The sequence below is a fragment of the Telopea speciosissima genome, chromosome 3, assembly GCF_018873765.1.
Source record: "Telopea speciosissima isolate NSW1024214 ecotype Mountain lineage chromosome 3, Tspe_v1, whole genome shotgun sequence".
NCBI classification, from domain to species: Eukaryota; Viridiplantae; Streptophyta; class Magnoliopsida; order Proteales; family Proteaceae; genus Telopea; species Telopea speciosissima.
In genome coordinates, this window is record NC_057918.1 from 23,235,736 (window position 1) to 23,258,989 (window position 23,254).

A 23,254-nucleotide genomic window follows, 5' to 3' on the forward strand; every position below is an offset into this window, starting at 1 on the left:
CGTGAGTTCGGGGCTAGTTCAAGGGTACAAGTAATTTAATCATAAAAGAATGTATAAATTAATCTCACAAACTCCAAACTCAGCTCCAAACGTTCTCACTTTCGATTTCTTTATATTGAATGTATTAAAAAACAAACGTAACATGATTCTCTGACCAAAAAAAAAAAACTAACATTATGCATCCAGTTTTTCTTTCAAGGATGTGTTAATTTTTCTGTGTCCGTCCAGCTTTTCTTTCATTTGTGTATTTTATATTTTTTTCTTTTAATACAAATGACCCTTTTAGCCAAAAAAAAATTCTTAACATGATTCACTCTTGGACCTTTATTTATATTAAATCTAAGATAAAAGGTGAAAGTTGAAATGACAATGAGACGCAAAATGACCATCCCACCCCCAAAATGCCTCTGCGCGCCCTCTCATTGGTCCCTGCACACACACAAGGGCCACACTCCCCACAAAGAACAGTCCTCCCAAAAATCTATTAAAAACAACATGACTCAATGGTAATTAGGATTGTCTCATTAGACTCATCAGGTTTTGAGTGTGAGTCGAGTCACTCTTAATATCCCTCTCAAAATCGAAATGCCGAATATTTCATGAAAAAATTTCGAATCATTTGTGGGAGGAATGGTATGCAACAATGATTGTCCCGATTGAGAGAGACTCGAGAGTGGAGGGAGACCTCGCATGATAGTGGTGTAAGTTTGACCATGTCAGCCCGAACCCGAACAGGGCTTGGATTGGATTTTTCAACACTGAGGGTGGGTTAGGGTTGAAATCTTCAAGCCCTTGGTTAGGATCGGGCTGGGCCAGGGTTGAGGCCTCAGGCTAAGCCCAGATTGGCCCGGCCCAACCCTGTGTTAGGTTATGCTTTAAATTTTATTGTTTACATTTTGTAATTTTTGGTTAGTATCTAATTATCTATTGGTTTACAAAAAAAAATGGCTAATTATCTATTAAACGAAAATATCTTAAGATTGGGATAAAAATTTTTATCAAAAAAAAGATTGTGATATTTTTTTAACCCAAAGAAACGCCTATTAGTCAATTGAATATGAAACAAACCAATGCGCAATCACATGTATCTCATTTTTTTTTAATGCATAGGATGCCGTAGATGGAAAAAAAAGCATGGCAAGTTAGGACCAACAAGCCCTAGCAAAAATCAGGCGCAATCAGGGCCAACCCAGCCCTTGGCAAAAATCAAGATCAATGAAGGCCAACCCGGCCCATTTAGGGCTGGGCTGGGCTGAGCCCGGTAGGGTTGGGCCTGGGCTAAGAGACCTAGAGCCGGGTTGGGCTTGGGTTGAACTAAGAGGACTCAGGGTTGGGCTAGGGTTTTAAAAAACCCAGCTCAACCTGGCTCTGTTTCACCCCTAATGGATGAGCTACCTCGGCACCGCTTAATAACCTTCCCAAAAACTGTTTCTGGTGTTTTTTTATTTTGAGAAATAGAAAAACACCTAAAAAGTGCTTGATAAACATTGTTCCATAGAAATTGTTCTGTGAAGGATAAATCAAAATTTCTGCTTCTTTTGAAAGAACATGCGTCATTGCTCAGCACAAACATGACAAGTGGTTTCCGATAATTCCCAAACATCATCAATCGTGGAGACCCAACGAAGTTCCATCAAAGCTCCATTGAACCGAACCCTTTGTTTGGATCATCCCCATCTTCACCGCCTTTCGGAAACATCATCAATCGTGGAGACCCAACGAAGTTCCATCAAAGCTCCATTGAACCGAACCCTTTGTTTGGATCATCCCCATCTTCACCGCCTCGTCTGCCTTCACCTTCGCTGCTTTCAACACCACGTTTCGCCGATTGCATCAACGCCATGAAGTACTCAGGGAAGGGGAGTCCAATATCGAGCTCGCTTATGTAGAGCACTCCTTTATCTCTCCTCATCAACACATAGTCGTGGCTCAGCGCCAGCATGAATCCTGCCGCGGCGGCGTGGCCGAACACGGCGGCTATGGTTGGCATCGGAAGAGAGATCAGGTCGGCGATAAGCGGTTGAAAGAGATTGACCATGTGTCCGAGGCGTTGGCGGGAGGAGCATTTGCCAGCGGCCTGAGCCCAAGCCAGATCGAAGCTGTTGGAGAAGAACCTGCCCTCTTTGGTTACCAGTACGGTGCCGCGGGTTGATTCGGCGTGGACTTGGTGGAGAGCCGAACGGATCTGATCGATGAGTTTGGGGTTTAAGCGGTGCTCATCGTCGTCGGTAAGGGTTAGGAAGAAAATGTTGCCGCGCTTCTCTAACGTGCACATCGTCGTCGTTTTTTTTGTGCTCCTCTTCGCACACACTTCATCCTAGAAGTTAAAACTCGTCTCTGCTTCTTCCTATTTGTCAAAAAAAAAAACGACCCCTTTTGTTTTATTTTTTGTCTTCCAATCAATATCAACTGTAACATTTTTGACAGTTATTTCTTTCTTCTCCTTTCTCCAGTTCTCCCTATGTATATAAAGCCCCCGAACTTGTTTGTTGAGGCATTGTAAAGCTCTGTACTCTCTCATTACTCATTTTTCATTTCTCCTCCATCTTTCTGATTTTCTCTCTATTCTTTTGCTACTGAAATGGACGTTGCGCATTTCTTGTTTGGGATTTTTGGTAGGTTCTTCTTTTCTTTCTTCTGGGTTTCCTGTTTGGTCTCTCTGGGGTGTGGGTTTACTCTCCCTTTCCTGTTAATAATGGCTTCTTTTTGGGTTTCTATATTTCTTGAATCAGGAAACGCTACTGCTTTATTTCTCTCTTGATTACAGCTGATTTGAACTGAATACTCTGTTCTATGCCATTTGAAGTCTAAAATTTGTGATGGGAGAGTGATGATCAGTGATGGATCAAGCATTTTGATTCTCACTCATCACAGGACTTTTAGATCTCTTCCATTCTGGATCCGATTCATTGGTGCATTTCCAGAACAGGTTTATCAAGCGGGTAAAAAACGGTTTCTCAGCAAAGAAAATGAAAAAAACTGTGCTGGGAAACAAAAAAGTGTTTTGATGTTTCCCAGCACAATTCCAGAACAGAAACACCTGGTAAGGTTATCAAGCGGTGCCCTCGTTCCTCAATCCCCCGCAATACTCAATTTATGAATCTTGCATCTTCGGCTGTCCCTGCAAGTTGTTAATCTTCTTATGGTATTTATTCGCTTTTCTTCTTCTTCTTCTTCTTCTGCTGCTCTGTTTTCTCTCTCTCTCTTTAATTTATTTTTCTTGCGTATGGGTCTAAAGCGGATTGATCGAACATTCGGCTGCATCCCTCAACTAATCCACAAACGTGTGCTGGGCCGAGTATGCTTGCCGTGTCTGCAACTTTGTGCCTGAAAACAAGTTTCATTCCTACATGCTCTCTTTCTCTCGACAAGGTTTCTGCGTCTGAAAGTCCTCAAATATAACGAGGTTTAGTTCTGCAAATTCCATTTTCACCCTCCACTCCTTGATGCTTATTTTATTTTGAATTCTGAATTTATTGTTTTTCTTCTTATGTTTATGCTCCGGAGAGGTAAATTTCTCGGATTTAGATTTAAGATCTTAGGGACTTTACGTGAGGGAATTTATTAGTTTTGGTTTCCCCTTTTTTTCTGGTTAAGGATTTTCGAGAATAGGGTGAGGGAGATGAAGACGAATTCAAGGATGCGGGACTGTTGGGTCGCATTGAATTTTGTTTGCTCTGTAGAGTTCTGGAGAATGGCAGTGTTTTGGACACTTGCTCTTGTCAACTCCTACTTGCAGCTGTTCTCCAGGGCTTTCTTCTTTCGGATATCTCACTCCTACCCTAGTTGTTCTCCGTGGCCTACTGCCACTTCAATTTCCAAAACAAACGCACCAACCAGGCCCCTCTGCATCATCACGAGCGTATGTCTATCCATCATTTGTTACTCTGTTGTTTACTTTTGTTCTCCCTTACTCTTACTTTTTATTCCTTTGATGCTACGGGCTACATCTGATTTGGGTGCTGCATCTGCCCATGCTCTTTCCCGTGAAGGCTTCTATGTCGTTCTTGGTATTCTTAATTATTTTGTATTTCTTTTGGTTTAATGTATTGTTCATTCCTGGCCATAAGCCATGTGTATTCAGTATATCTGCACATACTGTATCTACAAAAATGTGATTTTGAAAAATGATTTTGCTGTCAAGACCTTGGATTTCCATTCTTCAGGTCACAAAACTCGTTGTGTTTGTTAGGAACCTACATTTATGCACAAGAAGTGGATCCGGTGTACTTCTGGTCCCTTTTTTTTTTTTTTTTTTTTTTTCTCATGATTGGAATTTTGATGACTCAAAATTATAATAGGAATTGCAGGAGTACCTTGGTGATTGAAGGTTATGTCACATAGTATTCGGCGAAATAATTAAGTTGATAGCCTCAACTTCCATTTGGGCTTTGCTTTCCAGATCTAGTCTGTCTACTATATAGTTCCGAACCTACTTCTATTCCAGGATGCTAGTGTTTGTGTTACCTTCATGACTAAACAATTAGTATGCATTTACCCATTACCCTGTCATTCATCTAATGATGGGCTATTTCCACAGCCTCATGTCGAAAGCATTTTCATCCACTAAAGATCATGGATTACAGTTGGAATGGTGGCGGTGGTCTCTGGTCAGGTAATGGTGGGAGAAGGTAGGATGTGAGTCAGTAAACTAGGAGTGGAACATGAAACTTCTCTTATCTTCCACTGATCCTCACACACACACACACACACAAGCTGCATGCATTGGACCCAAAAAAAACCCGAAGGATTTAAGGCTAAACCCACCACTATGTTAACTATTTTAAGTAACATAATAGGAAAATAATTATAAAAGCTTTGCGTAAATTTGTATTAACAATCCAATGGTTTTTTATTGCATGATTAACATCAAGATGTCAACTGAATCTGACCATTTTTTAGCTGATTCTGATACATTCATTTTTTCCAGTGTATTTGTAGACTTATCTGCTTTGATCTTAATAAGGCTGATGTAGGATGCCTTTTCTTTCTTTTTGTTTTGGTGGAGACTTTTGGATGATTGACCCTTGCATTGGCTTGCTTTTGTCAATCAAATCATACATGAAGCAGTTTCATTTATTGTGTGAAATAGATTATTCCTTTATCAATATCTGATCTAATAACTAAATTTCATTTTTTTATTTGCAGGTGGACGCTCTTCCTATCTTCTATCTAAGGTACAGTTCAAAGCTAAATCCTGTTATCATTTTCCACCACATCCTTTTCATTTCTTTCTACATTTGCATTTCTCTGGTGGTTAAATAGACTGTCGAAGAGATCAGGAAACAGAATGTTGATGCCCATCTCAAAGCATTTCAGATTGATCTGTCATGTTTCCAATCAATCATAAATTTAAAAAATGCATTTGAGCAGTGGCTCTCAGATTCAAATATGCATCCTTCAGTTCAAGTCTTGATCAACAATGCGGGGATATGTAGAAACCGCTTCCTCTAAAAGGCCGACCTTGTAGGAAAGGGAGGAAACAATATGTATATCATACAGGAGCTCTAACACGGCGGACTATCCAAAGGGGGACACGGGTGGATAAATAATTTTTTAACACTTGCCCGCTCCCAGGGGGACTCGATACCGTGACCCCTGTCTGCTCTGATACCAAATAACAGCCATGCCATCCTTTTTTCCAACACCATTCCCTTTCAATAATTCTAATTCCCTTCATATCCCCTACATTTGGCCTAAACCCATAACCCCTTTGGAAGTTAATGGTTTCTCTAATTTGTCATTTCTTCCTTTGCCATTACCCTTAGCACCTCTTGGACAATTCTGGAATATTATGTTTTTGCCCTATCTCTTACATCATCTCTGTTATGTCCACGTGTACTACGCGTGAGGGGGTGATTATGTACAATACACCTGCAGACATTGCAGAATGTAGAACTTGCAGGAACATTGGTGCAGAACATAGAAGATCAGTTCTCTCCACCATTGCCATTGGGTATCCTTCGTTATTGGGTTGAGTTTGCCGTAAGGGGGAGATTGAAGTATTGAAGATATTTGGTTGTTGCCTATTTGAGGACTTTCGATTGGGTTGATCACAGATTTTTTCGCTCACGATTCGTTTTTTGGAAGACATTTCAGTCCCGGTTTGCTTATCATGTCTGTCCAAGTTTTGAAGATCTATTTTTTCAAGTTCTTGAAGGTTTATTTGGGAGCTGCATTCATATGTCAAACTGGATTCTGCTGCACCTTAGTTTTTTTTTTTTTTTCCATTTTGTTCAAATTGGGCATTAATACCTTGTATGCGCCAACTTGAGGGGGAGTGTTAGCATTATTTGGAGTTCTTTTTTCTTTAGTTCAAGTGGATCTTCTTTCCTTATTTATTTGTATAATCCAGCTTGAGGGAAGTGTTGAAATCTTGTTCATGTGACACTTGTTCACGTGAACAGTGATTTGGTTGATATGTGTATCTTCTATTTTCCTAGTCCTAGTTGGAGTCTTAGTTTCTAATTATGTTAAGTCCTAATTCTGCTGTGAGTTGTTAGTCTTAGTTTCAGTTTGAATTGTTAGTTCTAGTTCTTTTCTTATTGTAACTTGGAATCCTATCATGATTAGGAATTCCTAATCTGATTAGGAGTTCCCCTTTCTATTGTAATTTGAGATTATAAATACAAGCATTATGAGGGAGACTGATAAGTTAAACAGTTCTCTCCTCTTCCTCATCTTCTTCTCTTTCTCTTTTTTTCTCTCTAAAGTTACTGGTTACAGGTCCTTGGTTTTCTACAGGATATTTGCAACATCATGTAAATTCACAAATGAAGGCTATGATCAGTAATTATCTCATCTGTTTTCTGTTTCCTTTTCATTATTTTTATTTCCTTATGCCAAAATGATCTCACCTTAGAAGGCTATGATCAGTTATTTCATTATTTTTCTTTCCTTAGGCATAACTTATAAGTCTGATCTTCCCCAAACTAACAGCAGTAGATGGTCTCCCTAGGGTCTTCAATATCCCCAAAAGTGATCTCAATCTGACGGTGGGATGGTGAGATATTGTAGGTTTCTCCAATCCTACCTTCGGTTGGAAGTAAAGGCCCATCAGAGGTGGCCTTAGGGTTATACTGTTGATCTCAAGTTTCTTTTCTTTTTTTTTGGGGGGGGGGGTTCTGTTAACTCAATTTCTGTGGTACCCTGTTACTACCGAGTGTTGAGATATTTTCTTGTGCTTGTTAATTGCTGTGTGAACCATATTAACAGTACATTGACCTTTAATATGTGGTTTCCTTAGTTATCAATCTGGACAGCAGGTTGTCATCACAGTAACCTTACTGTGCAGTGTGATATCTGTCCTTTGATTGACAAATATCCTGCGGTTCAACCTTGTGTCATAATCCTTATACTGTTACCTTTATTATTAGGCTTGCTACTGCTCTACTGTTACCATTAAAGAGGAGTTTACCTTGCTGGACATCAATACCATCGATACTGTCGTTGGGTTGTGTTGTAAGCTTGCTGTTTATTGACCCTAGCCCCATCAGACAGTCATCGTTGGATGGGGGGAGCATGATGAACACAGTCCACTACTATTATAAGTAAGGGCTGAAACCAAAGCGAATAAACACAGTTGCAGTTTAGCACATATCCTTTGTTTTTGATAATTAACAATAGCTTTATTAATGATGAGAAAAATAATACACCTTGCAAAGAATTGGTGACTAATACACTACAACAATAGAATCAAGAAAACATCAAAATTGACCACAATCTATTGAAAAAGCTTCTCCCAAAGAAAATAAAAGGTCCAATCACCCCTTTCTTGGCGAAGTCATCTGCTTTCCAATTCACCACTCAGCATCAGTTTTGTTTAAATATTTGTAATGCCTTAAATGCTGTGTTTTTAGTCAGTTATTTGCCTGTATGGTAGCAATCAGGTATCAACTCTCCAGAAAAAGCATGACCCACTGAGAACTTTTTGTTTATGTTCCAGGATGATGGGAACCAAGTACATTGGTGCATTTGCTCTGACTAATCTACTGTTACCACTACTCAGAAGCAGCCGTGTTCCTTCCCGGATAGTTAATGTTACATCATTTACCCATCGATATGGTGAGCATGCTTTTAATAGTTATGCAAAGTTTTAAGCCCACAGTTTTTGAGTTAAAATAGCTATTTGATTCCTTGAGAAGATCTTGCATTGAATTGCGTACTCAACATTTACTCCCTTGCTTTGTAATCTAGCAGACCTGCATGGTTGTCATTTATAATCTAACTTCTTGACCTTTGGATCTATGCATACTTGGTGCCTGATCGGTTGGTCATTTAATATAAATTTAATTATGTTAATTTGCTTTCCTGCAGTGTCTGGTACACAAGTGGATGAGGAAACTTTGGCTGGGAAGTATTTCTCAAGATCAAAGCAGTGCCCATTCGCTCATATTTATGAAAACTCTAAGTGTGAGCCAGTTGTCCCTAAAATTATAAATAAAATCAACTCTGATTTGTTTATACTCTAATCATCATTTGTGGTTTTCAATTTACAGTCTGCTTGCTGCTGTTCTCTTATGAGCTTCATCGGCGACTATACTTGAAAGATAAATCTCGCAAAGTCTCTGTCTTGTACGTATTTTTTAAATTTGTCTTTTCTTTTTTTTTCATAAACCCACAATCTGACTATTTTAAATGAATCAACTAATGATTGTTGTCCAAATCCATTTGGGACACATGTTGAGAAAAAGGAGTTGAGATCTAGAATGTGCCTGTCATCTAGGACATTTTTAGGTAAACTATCAGCCTTCAGATGATGACAACCATTGATTGGTGGACATGTATCTTAGGTAAATGTTGAACATGATCTTTGATGCTGTTATACCGAAGGGAATAATGGGCACATCATCCTAATGTGCACTGTATGTCCCTATAATGCATATTATAATGGTAATTCCGATATATAGTGCTCACACTATTGTTAAAGCTTTGATTTTCTTTATTTCATCAATTTTTTTATTAGATCTATAATTGTTTGAATTCCTCATAAAACAATTCTGTGCAATTTTACAGTGCTGTGGATCCTGGGGTTGTAGAAACTAACATCATGCGGGAAGTTCCATCATGTCTTTCTCAGCTGGCTTTTATGGTTTTAAGACTCCTGGGTCTCCTGCAGTCTCCTGAAAATGGGGTTGAGTCTATTGTTGATGCAACCCTTGCACCTCCAGTAAGTTTGGTTTTCCCTTCGTCACTCATATGTAGTCTCCGGCTTTTATTTGGCTTGCATTTAAAGCAAATCTGACATAAGAGATGTTGGGTTAGGCTGAAATTTTAGATCTTAGGCTGATTTTGATCAGGAAATACCAACTTGACTGTCTTTATTGGTTGTGCATGGATTGGGGCCTCAGTTAGTCAGTTACCCAACCAAATGCGAGCCCAACTTGTGTGGTTCACTGAATTATAAACCATAGTGAGAACTAGTGGTTACCTCTACTGCAAGATTATGTGAGAGTTCAATGCATACACACTCTTGCTTCTAACTTGAAATGGTCATACAAGCCTAACTTGACCTAGATATTACCTGAGTTGAGATGGTATCTACTAGATAAGAATTAAGATTTGGTCAGGCAGGTTGAGTACCTCTGGGAGGTCTGGTAATGCCGTTATGGGTAGACTGTTCTGTTTGTGCAGTTGGCACTCAACCTGACCCAGCCTACTGAAGTTGCACCCTTATTATGTTGCTTGCAAGTGAGCTGCAAAAGGGATCATATGTTGCTAAGCTGCCAATACAGTCGCTCCCCTTGTAATCAATATTCTATAAAAGAGAATCTCCATATCTAACAATTTTGGGGAACTCAATATCCTTTGAGATAGTAGGAAATGGACTGGTGACTGGAAATCTCTCATCTCCGATTGAACTCATTGAAGAAGACGAGCTCATTCTCGATAGAGTTATGATGATCACTTCCTTCAATGAGACTCCACTTCACATAGCAGCAATGCTAGGTCATGTTGACTTTGCGAGAGAGATTTTGAGACGCAAACCAAAACTTGCAACTGAGTTAGACTCGGAAAGTTACTCACCTCTTCACTTGGCTTCGGCAGAAGGGAATCTTGAAATGGTGAAAGAGCTGTTTAAGATCAACTCAAATGTTTGTTGTTACTGACAGTGATGGGAGAACCCCTCTTCATCTTGCAGAGATCAAAGGCCAGATAGATGTCATGAAAGAGTTGATTCAGGCATGACCTGAGGTCATTCATGTCAGAGCTGATAGAGGAGAAAGCATTCTACACTTGTGTGTGAAATACAACCGTTTGGAGGCACTTAAACTATTATTGGAATCAGCAAGAATTGACCAAGAGCAGCTACTCAATTCGAAAGATGATGATGGCAACACTGCTTTGCATCTCGCTGCAGCTAAGAAACAGACAAAGGTACGAGTAAACATACACATGGGTTCCTCTACCACTTACACTTAACAGTTTTTCTTTAGACACAGGCAAAATTGGTAGATGGGCATGTTAGAAGTTTCTAATTATATGTGGGCTTAATTAATTATTGGGTTAGTCGGCTAATAACCCAATAATGAGAAAAAATAGGATTGAGCTCTTCTCCAGGAACCTCAGTAGAGGGCATCCAGCCGTTGGGCTGTGCTGCACACATCCCTAGATGTGCACTGAGATGTGTGTGACACAGCCCAACCCTTGGATGCCCCTTGAGCGTAGGGCGCTAAGCTCCCTGGAGAGGAGCCGGATCCAAAAAATTATAGAGCGTCCAACAACTAGGGGAAACAAACTTAACCAACAAAAATAGACCTCCTATAAAGAAAACAAAACCTGCAACAAAATCGGCAGAGGATTGGCAACCAACCTCGAAGCCCAAACAAAAGGAAAATCAAAATTCAAACTAAGATCTGAACACTCTAAAACAAAAAACTGAGATATCCTAAAGCAACTTAGCTTTGTTCCTAGAGTTATGGAAACCTATAATCTCTTTAGCAACCAAAAAATAAAAAAAAGAATTTATTCTAATCCCTTAATTTCCATGCCACATAATCCAATCCCTCTCTTAAAGGTAAGCTCTCAATCTCTTTGGGCGAAGAGTAACTTTCTCTTCTTCCACCCCTACAAATAAAATAGATCTATCAAATATATTGTAGCACTTAAAATGCTTTTAGAAGGGTGATGACGTTCGTTATTGTCAGGTTGGGAATTAGATGAGTCTTTTTTTTCCCACTAAAACGATACCTTGATTAAAAGAGGAAAAAAATAAAGACAGTTACAAAAACATAAGCAAGAATTGGAGAGACCTAGGCAAAACTACGGAGATTAGATGAGTTGATCCCAAGATCAAGTTGAATTTTGGATTTCGTAATATAAATCTTCTACTGAAGAATTTTGCCTTAACGATATTTCTTTATAGAAAAAGTTTTCCTCCATCCATAGAGGACGGTTCACCCATTATCCTAGGGATCACAAACTCCTCCTAGGGTTTTAGTAGAATCCAACTCCTCTCAGGTTCCTTGCCCGGTCAGGTTCGTAGGTTCCTCTCATAGGGGGCCGAAAATGATGACCTCACCCCCTGCCCGAACACACTGCCCGGGTGGGGTGAGGTCATCATTTTCGCCCTCCCTATGAGAGGAACCTACGAACCTGACCGGGCAGGGAACATGAGAGGAGAAAAATTCGTTTTAGTATGCTCCAAAACACCCTCCTGATACCCATTCCCACTCTCTCTCGCCCCTCGGTGAATGGGATCAATGGGATCCCATTCACCGTGGTGGAGAGAAACTCAGTCCTTTCTTTCTTTTGTATTAGTTTTGACACAAGTCTAAGGTACAAAGCTCCGTAGATTTTGCAATGCTCCAATTGTTTGAAGGTAAAAATTATGTAGAAACGAACAAAGCCTAAATGATAATTGTTGTTAAGAGTTAGTTGGCAAACCAGGTTTTGATTCGGTCGAGTCACCTGAGTCTAGTAAAAAAATGGTAAAACCTGGTCAAGAGTCGCGTAGACTCGGCCAGAGTAAAAATTAACCAAACTCGGTCCGAACCCGAGTCACAATAAACTAGGTACTTTTTTCCGAGTCAACTAAAACCCACCGAGTTTGGACATCCTTGCATTGAAGGGGTTTATAAGGAGTCATTTAATTCATGTTCCTTAGTTGACTAGTAATAATAGTTAGGGGAAAGGTTTTGTACACGGTCATGTAAACCGTGTACGAAACTTTTCGCCCCCTCCACCAAAAAAAGATGAAATTTCCCCCCCCACCCAAAAAAAATGATTCTTTTTTATTTTTTATTGGCCCCACTCTTCTTTCTTCGTCTCGTTCTCGTTCTCCTTCCTCTTCATCTTCTTCTGATGAACGATCGTCTGCAACCACTCCCTCTCCCCTCTCCCTGCAACCCCATCCCACTTATTCCCAGCAAATCGGCCCGCACCACCAACACCACCGCCACCGCCACCGCCACCGTCATTTGCCCCCTCCCTTGCTCTCCCAATTTTTCTCCCTACCTTGTCATCTCCACCTCCCCACTCTTCTCTGCAACCCACCCACACCAAGCCCAGCCAAACCATTTTTATCCTCAAAATTCTTTGAAAAAGGTTTTTTTTTTTTTTCAATTAGTAGTTCCTTTTTATAGTATGTTATGGTGTAAATATACATAAGAGAATTTTTATCTTCAACAAAGTTAGGATCCTTTTTTCCCCCTTTCGAGTTTTTTTAGTGAACAGCCAGGGATATTGGAAATGGGAAGTCTCTTTCATTTAAATCGGCAATCCAATGTCATGAAAATTCTTCTCTTATTCTCTTTGGGAGGCAATGGAAGATAGGAATTTAAAAGTTATGCAGGTTATGCTCTCTGAAATAGTCCAAGTTTTGGTACACAGTAACCATCTCCTTGTGTATTCACTACTACAAAAATGTCCAGCCTAGACTTTTTGAGATGATAGGTCTTTTTTGTGATCTTGATTGCATGTCATTGATATTTAGCCTCCAAAATCTCGTAAAATGAATCCAAACATAGGCTCAGTTTGATTGCCACAATCCCTTACCGCAAACCTTGACAAATCAATATCTCTCTCTAGAAGAAGACCTTGTTGCTTTGGGTCGTAACCATGATGCCTTTTTGAAAAGTGGTTTACAGATTTGGCTGAAGTCTGCTAGGTGCAAAACCAGATGAACGTAAGAACGACATGAAAACACAGACTAACAAGATTATATGCAACGTTTAATAGCTAGCCCCTTTAACATCTTCACTTTCAAGAAGCTTAACTGAAAGATTTCCCCCAGAACTGGAACCATCTAACTCCTCAGCATTACTATTGTCCATGTGAAGCTCTGCCAATGGCCAAATCTAAGGCCCGCATCCCCAACTCAACAGATAAAGCAGCGTCTTTAGTTGTATTTCCAAAAACAAGGGGGTACATATCAGATAGTATCACAGAAAATCCTTTTCCCTGCAAAATAAGTATGTCAAACCCCATGTTTGTACTACTTGAAGGTAGGGCACTGAAGATACCAGACAAACTAGTAGGAGGAAGAAGAAGAAGGGATGGGGCGGCGTGTCCGTCGTCGCCTTCTAAGAAGAAGACTGAAGGAAGGAAGGAAGAAGATGATAATGCGTGGGACCCACAAGTTGAATTTAAAAAAAAGAAAAAAAAGTTTTTTTTTGGGGGGGGGGAGTTTCATCTTTTTTTGGTGGAGGGGGGAAAAGTTTCGTACACGGTTTACACGACCGTGTACAAAACCTTTCCCCTAATAGTTATTAACATTATTGTTCAAAACTACAATAAATAATTTCACTATTTCCTAAATCACCATGGAGATTATACGCATGTAATACTATTGTTATTGGAAAAGGTTTGGTTTCCAAAAGTCTTTTCCTCTTGAATTAATTATTTTAGTTATTAGTAAGCAATGGATTTCTGAACCGTCATTTGATTCCTTTTCCTTGGCAAGTGTTGGGATGCATGTTCAAGTCCTCCCAACTGTTGGATGAGTGATTAGAGAAGAGTTGGACATCCAAGTACTTGGAGATGATCCAGATCTAGATTTATCCTCGTTGAAAAAATGATATATGTTATATTACAAGGGCAAAAAAATATGATTACAATCATCTTGTTGTAACTTTAACCTTTAAAGTTACAACAAGATTTCCCCTTTTTGAGTTTGGTTATAATTAAACCATAAATGCATGTAATTAATGAATGATGAGAAAATTATTGATTGTGCAAAGGCATCAAGTTGTTGGTGGATAAAAATGGAGTAGAGGTAAATGTGTTAAATGGAAGTGGTTTTACAACTTTGGATATCTTAGCACAATCATCAACACGAGACATGAAAGACATGGATATTGGAGAGTCTCTAAGGGCTGCCGGAGCATTAAGAGCCAAGGATATAATTATATTGTCTTCAACAGTGCCAGTAAATAATAATAACAGTATTGGTGCGGCCATAGCCGGAAGTAAGAGTAAATGGACCATTGATTCTTTCCTCCGCATTCACTTAGCCGACAGACTAGTAGTACGCGATAGGATCGATTATTCGTTTACATAAAGGTAGTTAAAAAAAAAAAAAAAAAAAAACCCCCCACCAAAAAAAAAAAACCCCCCCCCCAAGATGCAATCCCACGATGAGAAATATAATTGGTTAAAGAAGATGAAAATTTCATTAATGGTGGTGGCAATGGTGATTGCTACCATGTCTTACCAAGCAATACTGAGTCCTCCAGGTGGTGTTTGGCAAGATGACAAACCTTATGATCCTAAACACCCTTTTCGCAACAGCAGGGCTGGTAAGTCTATAATGGCAAATAAGGGCAACCATTCCATTTACACTGTATTCTTAGCCTTCAACACAGTGTCTTTCATTGGTTCTTTGAGTATAACCCTATTGATCATAAGTGGATTACCATTGAAGCGGAGGTTTTTTATGTGGATATTGATGGCAAGTATGTGGATCATAATCACGTCATTGGTAGTATCTTACTTCATATCAATAGTTCAACTCACACCAGATGATCCATCATTTCAAGATATTATAAATATAATGAATCATGCATCCACTATTTAGGTGGCGTTGGTGAGCCTTGTTCTCTTACTTCAGACCGCTCGCTTGGTCTTACGGTGTGTGAGTCGATTACATAGTAGGAGGTGGAGGATTTGTATGTGGATATTGATCGTATTAGTGCATCCACTATTGGAGTCCAAAACACCAACAGTTGTCACTGTCATCTATATGGAGATATGGCGGTATACAGCTGTTTTCATTTGGTAATTGGTGTGGAATGGTGGGCCCTGTTCTCTTACTTCAAGCTGCTCGCTTAGTCTTCTGGTGTGTGAAGTGGTCCCGAAAAACATTAATAAAGCAGCAGGCTGGATGTTGTCAGATGATGAATGATCAGAATCAAACCAGTGTCTGAATGAATCTCTACGTAGTATATGCTACTTATTTTGTTTATTTTTAGGGGTAGAAATTAAAACATTTCCTTTTTCATTCTAAGAACTTTCTTAAGAATATGTATTAGCATTTTAGTTAAAATTTCCTTTTTCATTCTAAGAACTTTCGATCAATAATTCTTTGAAATGCAAAATGGTTTATTTATGGATGTTGTCTTGTTAGATTAACCTTGGGTTTCTTATGGAACCTTAAACGAATTTCATACAACAAACTAGAACACGATTAAATAATGAATACGGGAGAAACATGAGTCTAATTTCAAGTTAAGAGGTGTTGTTAAATCTGTGGAAGATTTGGCGTCCAGTAGAAGATTGGGTGTACCTGTTATTCCTTCCCTGCCCAAGCATATTATTGAAGTGTTTTGGTGTAAGCCTCCTGTCCCTTGGATCACGCTCAATGTTGATGGGAGTTACTTAGGAAATCCTGGAAGGTTCGGTGCTTGCGGTGTGACGCGTGATCATGATGGCTAAGTCATTTTCTCATTCAAGCTTTTCGTAGGAGTTAAGACCATCTTTGAAGCCGAATTCGCTGGTCTCATGGAAGATATTCTCAAAGCAAAGGAATTGAACATGTCTGCTTTGTGGATTGAGTCGGACTCTGCATTAGTTGTCCTTTCAGTTCAATCTAGAACAATTCCTTGGTTTTCAATTCAAGACTGGAATTATCTGCAACCTTTCTTGAGTTCCATCCCATGGAAGATTATGCATTGCTGCTATAGAGAGACAAATCACATTGTTGATTACCTGGCGAAAGACGCTGCAAAATTGGGGATTTCAAACTCAATGATCTCGTTTCCTAATCACATAGCCGAGGAGCTTGGGTTTGATGCAATGAATAGACCGAAATTCAGATTCTGCTAGTGGGGGGGGGGTACCCCCACTGGTGGGGCTACTCTTCTAGTGTTTCCGCCGCCTGGGAATGCCCAGGCTTTTGATTCCATGTATTTTCTTTGTTTTTTCCCTTTCTTCTTTTCAATGAATCTTTTTAGCTAAAAAAAAAAAACGGGAGAAACGATGTGTACCTTATACCCAAGTATATTGGAGATGACTTTGTAGAACTTCCTTAAGACGTACACGATCAAAACCTATGGTTTGACTCTTACACAGTCTCCTCTCCCATTAGCACCTCTCAAATTTTTAATGGGAAGAACAGAGAATGAGATTAAGAGACTGCAGGGACCCTAACTGTGTATTTATAATATAAAACTTTAATCTTTGTTTACCCCACAATGGAAATGATTAAACTACCCCCAATTAATCTTAAAGTGATCCCAAACCAAGTTTTATGCCTATGGACCCACACCAATAGCCTAGGGTATAATTAATTAAGCCTACAAGAAATTTAACATGTCCTTCGTGATTAATTTTCCTTTTTGATATATCCCCACGCACTAAGGAGTTGTAATATTCTCTTAATTGCCCTCTATCTTATTTACAAAAGTAATTTAGTATAGCATTAATGTAGGGATAGAAAAAGGTTAATTTTCAAAAAATTGAAAGTTATTTAATACAATAATTAATACAGTTTTGATCATAGGTGAATCACGTGTTTTACTTTTAATGCAATAAATATTTATAAATTAGTTTTAAAAAAAAAAAACAAAAAACCAAGGAATCACATATCAATCCATTTTGAGTTTATACCTTTGAACAAGAGAAGGGAGTTGAGGGTTTCTTACTGTTTTAGAATATGGATTTACCATTTTACTCAACTCAGTTTTTAAGTGAACTGAATTCATGGTTTTAAAAAAAATAACTAAACAAACCGAGTTTGTCATGACTCAAGTAAAAATACTGAGTCTTATTTGACTCGAATGATTTATGATGCACTCTCATCATTTTTTACCTTTGGCCTAAGTCTACACGACTCTCAAACTGATTTTCTAAAATTTTGACTCGACTCGGGCGACTGATCATCCCAATCAAAATTTGGTTTTTCAACTATGGTTTTGATATGCAATGATAAGATTTATCCTCATTGAAAAAAAATGGTGTTATATTAAAGGGGACAAAAAATAAGATTACAATCTTGTTATAAGTAACCATGGTTAACTAATTACAACAAGATTTTCCCTTTTTGAGTTTGGTTATAATTAACTCATATATTCATGTAATTAATGAATGAGGAGAAAATTATTATTAATTAATTGTGCAAGGCATCAAGTTGTTGGTGGATAAAAATGGAGTAGAGGTAAATGTGTTGAATGGAAGTGGTCTTACAGCTTTAGATATCTTAGCACAATCATCAACACGAGACATGAAAGACATGGATATTGGAGAGTCTCTAAGGGCTGCCAGAGCATTAAGAGCCAAGGATATAATTATATTGTCTTCAACAGTAAATACCAGGGCAGGGGCCATAACAGGAAGTGGTAATAATGCATTATTATTCTCTTCCTCACGTACACAGACTAGTAGTAATAGTGAGATGCATGCAATTCTCCAATGAGAAATATAAGTGGTTAAAGAAGATGAAAAATTCATTAATGGTGGTGTCAATTCAACTGTGATTGCTACCATGTCTTTCGAAGCAGTACTGAGTCCTCCAGGTGGTGTTTGGCAAGATGATAAACCTTATGATCCTAAAGACCCTCTTAGCGGCAGCAGGGCTGGTAAGTCTATAATGTCTTTTGTTGGTTCTTTGAGTATAACCCTATTGATCATAAGTGGATTACCACTGAAGCGGAAGTTTTTTATGTGGATATTGATGGTAAGTATGTGGATCATAATCACGTCATTGGTAGTAACTTACTTAATTTCAATACGTCAACTCACACCAGATGATCGATCATTTGAAGTGATTAGAAATATGCTGAATTTTGGTGAGCCTAGATCTCTTATTTCAGACCGCTCGCTTGGTCTTATGGTGTGTGAGTTGATTACATAGTAGGAGGTGGAGGATTTTGTATGTGGATATTGATCATATTACTCAGCATCATATCATTGCTATTGGAGTCTAAAATATAGGTCGGTATACTGCTGTTTCCATTCGGTATTTGGTGTGGAATGGTGGGCCCTGTTCTCTTACTTCAAGCTGCTCGCTTGGTCTTCTGGTGTGTGAAGTGGTGCCAGAAAACATTAATAAAGTAGCTGGCTCTGGATGTCGTCAGATGATGAATGATCAGAATCAAACCAGTAGTGTCTGAATGAATCTATCATTCTAACAACTTTCTTAAGATTATGTATAATTAGCATTTTAGTAATTCATATTTCCTTTTTCATTCTAAGAATTTTCGATCAACAATGTACTCTTTGATATGCAAAATGGTTTATATATATACATATGGACATTATCCTTCCTGATTAATTTTCTTTCTCGATATATCGCCACATAGGTTGGCCATAATTGTTGGGGGGGTATGATGTCTTGTATTCCATTGCTTGGTTTGTGGGTTGATTTCGATGGGTTGTTAAGAAGCCCTAGGCTTCTAGTGGGTCCATGTGGGGGTTTGGAGGGGGCAGCCCTCGAGAAAAATTTTTTGAGGACTCTATGGGTATTTTGGTAAAATTATATTTCTATATAGGTTTCACTATAAATATGTAGTGAGGATTCTTTCTCTGTAACGAAATCTGAGAGAGGTGCGAGGACAAGCGGTTGTAACCCTATTCTCCATTGATAGTGAAACAGATCTCATCTCACTATAGAAGTAGGTAATCTTGTCAAACCACGTAAATCGATCTTTGTGTTCATTGTGTGATTGTTATTTGTAAATTCCATTCTTTTCTGCATCGTGTTAGGATTTTTTTTTTCTTCTAAGCATCCAGATTTGCCTTCTACCCTAAATTTGGACATCGATCATCTCTGATCGATTTATCAAACTCGTCAAAGAAGACAAATTTATTCTCCATAGAGTTATGATCACTTGTGTCAATGAACTCTACTACACATAGCAACAATTGTTGATCATGTGGATTTCAACAGAGGCATTTTAATTTTTACACCAGAATTTTCTACTGAGTCAGATTCAAATGTGAATCCTCATTTGGCTTTAGTAAACCTACTGAAAGAATTGTTAAGGACCAACCTTGCTGTTTTTGGTACACTGGATCATGGAGATGGAAAAACCCATCTAATGCGGTTTAAAGTAAATTTGCACAATAAGGTAGAAAATGGAGAAAATTCAATTGTAAATGAGGAATTAAGTATGAGATAGTTAGGGTCAGGAAGACATGGGCAATGATGTTTTTTTGTCCTTTCAAGTGTTGGGTGGACGATTGGATTCCAAAGTGTGGTGCACTGGGCAGTGCACCACACTTGAGAGGATGAATTGTCATCTATGTGTGCCTTTTTGTTCTAAATACCAACCAAGCACAACCATAATATTTAGAGTAAATTACTCTGACCTCCCCTGACCTTTCTAAAAATTCAGCAAACCTCCCTTATGTTTCTGACAATTATTCAAACCTCCCATACTTTTACAACTTGGTTTCATGTAGCCCCAGTCTATTAGTATTTTAAGGTTAGTTAACGGCTAAATTTAAAAAACGAAGGAAACCTGACCATAGTACCTATTTTTCCCTTTAGGAAGTTACCCTATTGCCCTTAATGATTAGCTAACTCAATCTCAATCCCATTGTCATCTTCTACCTCCCAAAACCTCTCAACTCAGCCCTAATCTGCAAATAGAAAGGATTTATAAAAAAAAAAAATTTCTTGAATCACACAAAGTTTGTAAATGTAATTTGCCTTTGAAATCAATCTCCCAAATGTTTTAGAATCGGATTAGATTCATAAGAGAGGGTTGTTACTCACCGACTTGAACCCTAAGCCGCTACAATGCCGAGTTGGAGGTGGGAGACGAGGAGGACGTTGGCGGGTACGTGAAGGATAGAGTGTGAGTAGACGAGGAGAGTTGTGAGAGCGATGGCGAAGGTGAGCCTGAGAAGGGATTTCATTTCTTTGATTATATCTAGGATTGTTATGTATGTGAATGACTGTGTTTTCTCTTCTGGGGTTGATGGTTTTGTCTTGAGAGAGGATGAAATCTACAGCAGCAGCAGAGTAGTCAGGGTGAGGGTGAGTTGTGTTAATTCGAAGATACTATTGGATGTTAGATTATTTGTCCCAAATGGGAGAAAAACCATAGAAAATAGGATCTCCATAGGTTGTTCAAGAACACAATAAATAAATAAAATGGTAAAGATAGAACCACTAACCTTATTTCGAATCCATAGTGATGATAATCGCAGCGAAAAATAAAGACCAAGGTGCTTCCCCCCTATTCCCAAAGATCACTGACTTGATGAGAATACCGTATGCAATAGGAATGATGAACACTGAATATCTCCATCTCTTTCCATAATGCACTCCTTCAACTCAGATTGAGAATAATAATTATGATGGGCTAGAGGGGGTAACTAGCTCTCTTTATATAGTAATTCCTATAGGCCTCTCTCATCATAGTCCCAGTAGGAATCTAAATGCCCACACCAAAGTCAATCCGTATAGGACTCCTAAAATAACTTAATGACCCTCTTTATTAGACCACAACTCTAATTAGCCTGGTTTAGGGATTTAATTAGGTCCACATAAAATTACATTAGAAATAAAATTCTAACATTCTCCCACTTGGATTTATATTAAATTCCATAATTTTAAAGAATTTGAAAAAACATATTTGACCAAAACAAATAACAGACTAACAACATTTTAAGAAAACTTTACATACACATTTAAAAAACAAATTGGTCTAGGGGTCAGTTTTAGAAAGTCAATCCTGTCTCATAAAGTTTTAGAAACCATAAGCCTTGATTCATCCTTGTTTGGCCTCCTCCTGATTATGAACCCATGTATGGTAAAAGCAACATGGTTAGTTGCACTGCTATCTAGCCACCAAGAGAGAGAGAGAGAGAGAGAAAGCAAGTTCCATAAATTCCCTCCATATTTTTCATGAGAGTGATCAGTTAAGAGTGACGAAGTGGCACTCAGTCTTTAAGAGTTAAACTCCTTTAAAAGAAGAATAAGAATCGATTGGCTCTAATAGAGTTCCAAAGTCCAAACCCAAACAAAATGGCATGGAACAGAAGTCGGTCTATTAGATAAAAGTCATGCTTTAATAACCTATCATTATCATACTTATCGGAACTATAAATTCAGTTTTGCCAATTGGACATTGAAGTAACTCATAGTTTGAACTACAAATTCAAATTGAATATCAAATTTCCCTTCGAGTGAGGCTTTTAAAATTTTGACTCTACTTGGCTAATTTTATTTGACTCGGGTATAAACATCGTCATTTCTGACTCGGACAAACTTGGACCTAATCTGGTCATTTTCTAGCGCGGCGGAATTGACATGACTCATGACCAAGTTTTGCTATTTTTTTACTCAGATTCGGGTGACTTGCCCAAGTCAAAAATCTGATTTTCCAACTATGCTTACTAGTAGTTTTTTGGATAGGGATCCTTTGTTGAGTTTGGATCCTCTCCAACAACATTGAAGAGATATCTCTCCAACTACCTTCTCTTTATGCAACATTTCTTATTTATTCCCAGAGAGAAAACTCTGTTATCTCTATTATTTTATAGGGCAAGAGATCTCTACTTGGTCACATGGTCTTTGCACTAGTGTCTGGGCCAATGGGTGAGCACGTCTGGGTATCTACCCAGGGGGCAGAGGCATCATTTCATGGTGCCCTATGAGAGGGCGTAGGAAACACCACCAAGTAGAGATCTTTTTCCCTATTCTCTCTCTCTCTCTCTCTCATAGGAATCATTAAATTTCATTTGCACTCAAATAGGTAACTAACGAGTTCTTTTTGGGTGGTGTGATATGCTCTTCCCAACTATAATCATGTTCCAACTGTTTAAAGCTTTATCACCGTTTAATTTAAAAGCTTTGATGAGATAGTTTATCATGGTTTGAGGTATCGGTATCGCATTGTTGGTATCAATTTCGCAAGTCACCGATGTCGATACTGTGCTGATGTCGTATTGTTGAAACAGTACAAATAAAGGGTAAAGGCAATAAAAAAAAACATTTTTTTGAAAGAAAATCAGGAGTAAACTTGTTTGATCGACCAATCCGTGCCAATATTGTATTTGTATCGTATCGATTTTGCAAGTGATCGATACCCGATCTGTTATAGGTGACCAATAACCGATCTGATACCATGCACTAAAAACTTGCTCTTAACCCACTTGACCTTTGTAAGCAAGCAACTGAATGGAGGGTGGACAAGAGAGAGAGAGAGAGATTTATTCAATTGAAGACTACTTACTAGTAGAGAGGGATCGAGCTCGTGTGCGACTTGGAGTTGAGTGGCCATTGTGTTGCGCTCAACTCCTAGGTTGCCATGTGGATTCTATGCTGATGTAATGGTTGGTAGACAAGCTCAATTAAAAATTGTCGTTCAAATTTAAAATTATCACAAAATTCAAAATTGTGCGACAATTTTGAATTTTGAATTCAACTCGTCTACCAACCATTGAATTGACATTAAATTCCCATTTCTGACTGTGAGTTGAGCATATATGCACGATGGCCGCTCAACCCCATGTCATAAATGAGTTCATGGTTTTAGTGCACAGTATCGGAACAGGTATCGATGACCTACAAAATTGATACGATACCGACACAATATCGGCCTAAATGGACTGTATCGGATAAAAATACCCCTGAATTTTCTTAAAAAACGAATTTTCTTAAAAAGCCTGGAGAAGCTTGATCCACTTACTAGTAGAGTAGTAGGGACCCATTGTTGAGTTGCAATTACATTTTTTTCTCGTAAAAAGAGAGAGAGAGAAAAGACTATTTATTAGTAGGGACCTTTTGTTGACTGCAGTTACTTTTTCTTTTTCTTTTTTTGTTGGCAAAAAAAAGGAGAGAGAAGACTATTTATTAGTAGGGAGG

General features: G+C 38.6%; 2 protein-coding genes and 1 pseudogene across 2 annotated transcripts; 2 read left to right on the forward strand and 1 right to left on the reverse strand.

Annotated features, from left to right (window-relative positions):
• Positions 1–1,729: 1,729 nt before the first annotated feature.
• On the reverse strand, positions 1,730–2,275 carry LOC122654986 (enoyl-CoA delta isomerase 2, peroxisomal-like). The gene has a single exon (XM_043849240.1). The coding sequence runs from the start codon at positions 2,273–2,275 to the stop codon at positions 1,730–1,732; it is 546 nt and encodes a 181-aa protein (XP_043705175.1).
• A 1,021-nt stretch (positions 2,276–3,296) lies between these two features.
• LOC122656620 (dehydrogenase/reductase SDR family member on chromosome X-like) lies at positions 3,297–8,822 on the forward strand. The gene is made up of 10 exons (XM_043851227.1): positions 3,297–3,411; positions 3,598–3,862; positions 3,944–4,010; positions 5,149–5,177; positions 5,266–5,429; positions 6,745–6,789; positions 7,946–8,064; positions 8,317–8,412; positions 8,499–8,574; positions 8,793–8,822. Exons 2-10 carry the CDS (start codon positions 3,623–3,625, stop codon positions 8,794–8,796), a joined length of 840 nt encoding a protein of 279 aa, XP_043707162.1. The 5' UTR covers positions 3,297–3,411; positions 3,598–3,622; the 3' UTR covers positions 8,797–8,822.
• Positions 8,823–9,599: 777 nt separating this feature from the next.
• Positions 9,600–15,016, forward strand: LOC122654987 (annotated as a pseudogene).
• The last annotated feature ends 8,238 nt before the right edge of the window (positions 15,017–23,254 follow it).

Bases quoted from the DNA above. Each gene is read 5' to 3' on its own strand.
- LOC122654986 (XM_043849240.1), bottom strand. From the start codon at position 2,275: ATGTGCACGTTAGAGAAGCGCGGCAACATTTTCTTCCTAACCCTTACC.
- LOC122656620 (XM_043851227.1), top strand. From the start codon at position 3,623: ATGAAGACGAATTCAAGGATGCGGGACTGTTGGGTCGCATTGAATTTT. The intron at 3,863-3,943 runs GTATGTCTATCC...TTGATGCTACGG, and splicing joins CCCTCTGCATCATCACGAGC to GCTACATCTGATTTGGGTGC. The intron at 6,790-7,945 runs GTAATTATCTCA...TTTATGTTCCAG, and splicing joins ACAAATGAAGGCTATGATCA to GATGATGGGAACCAAGTACA.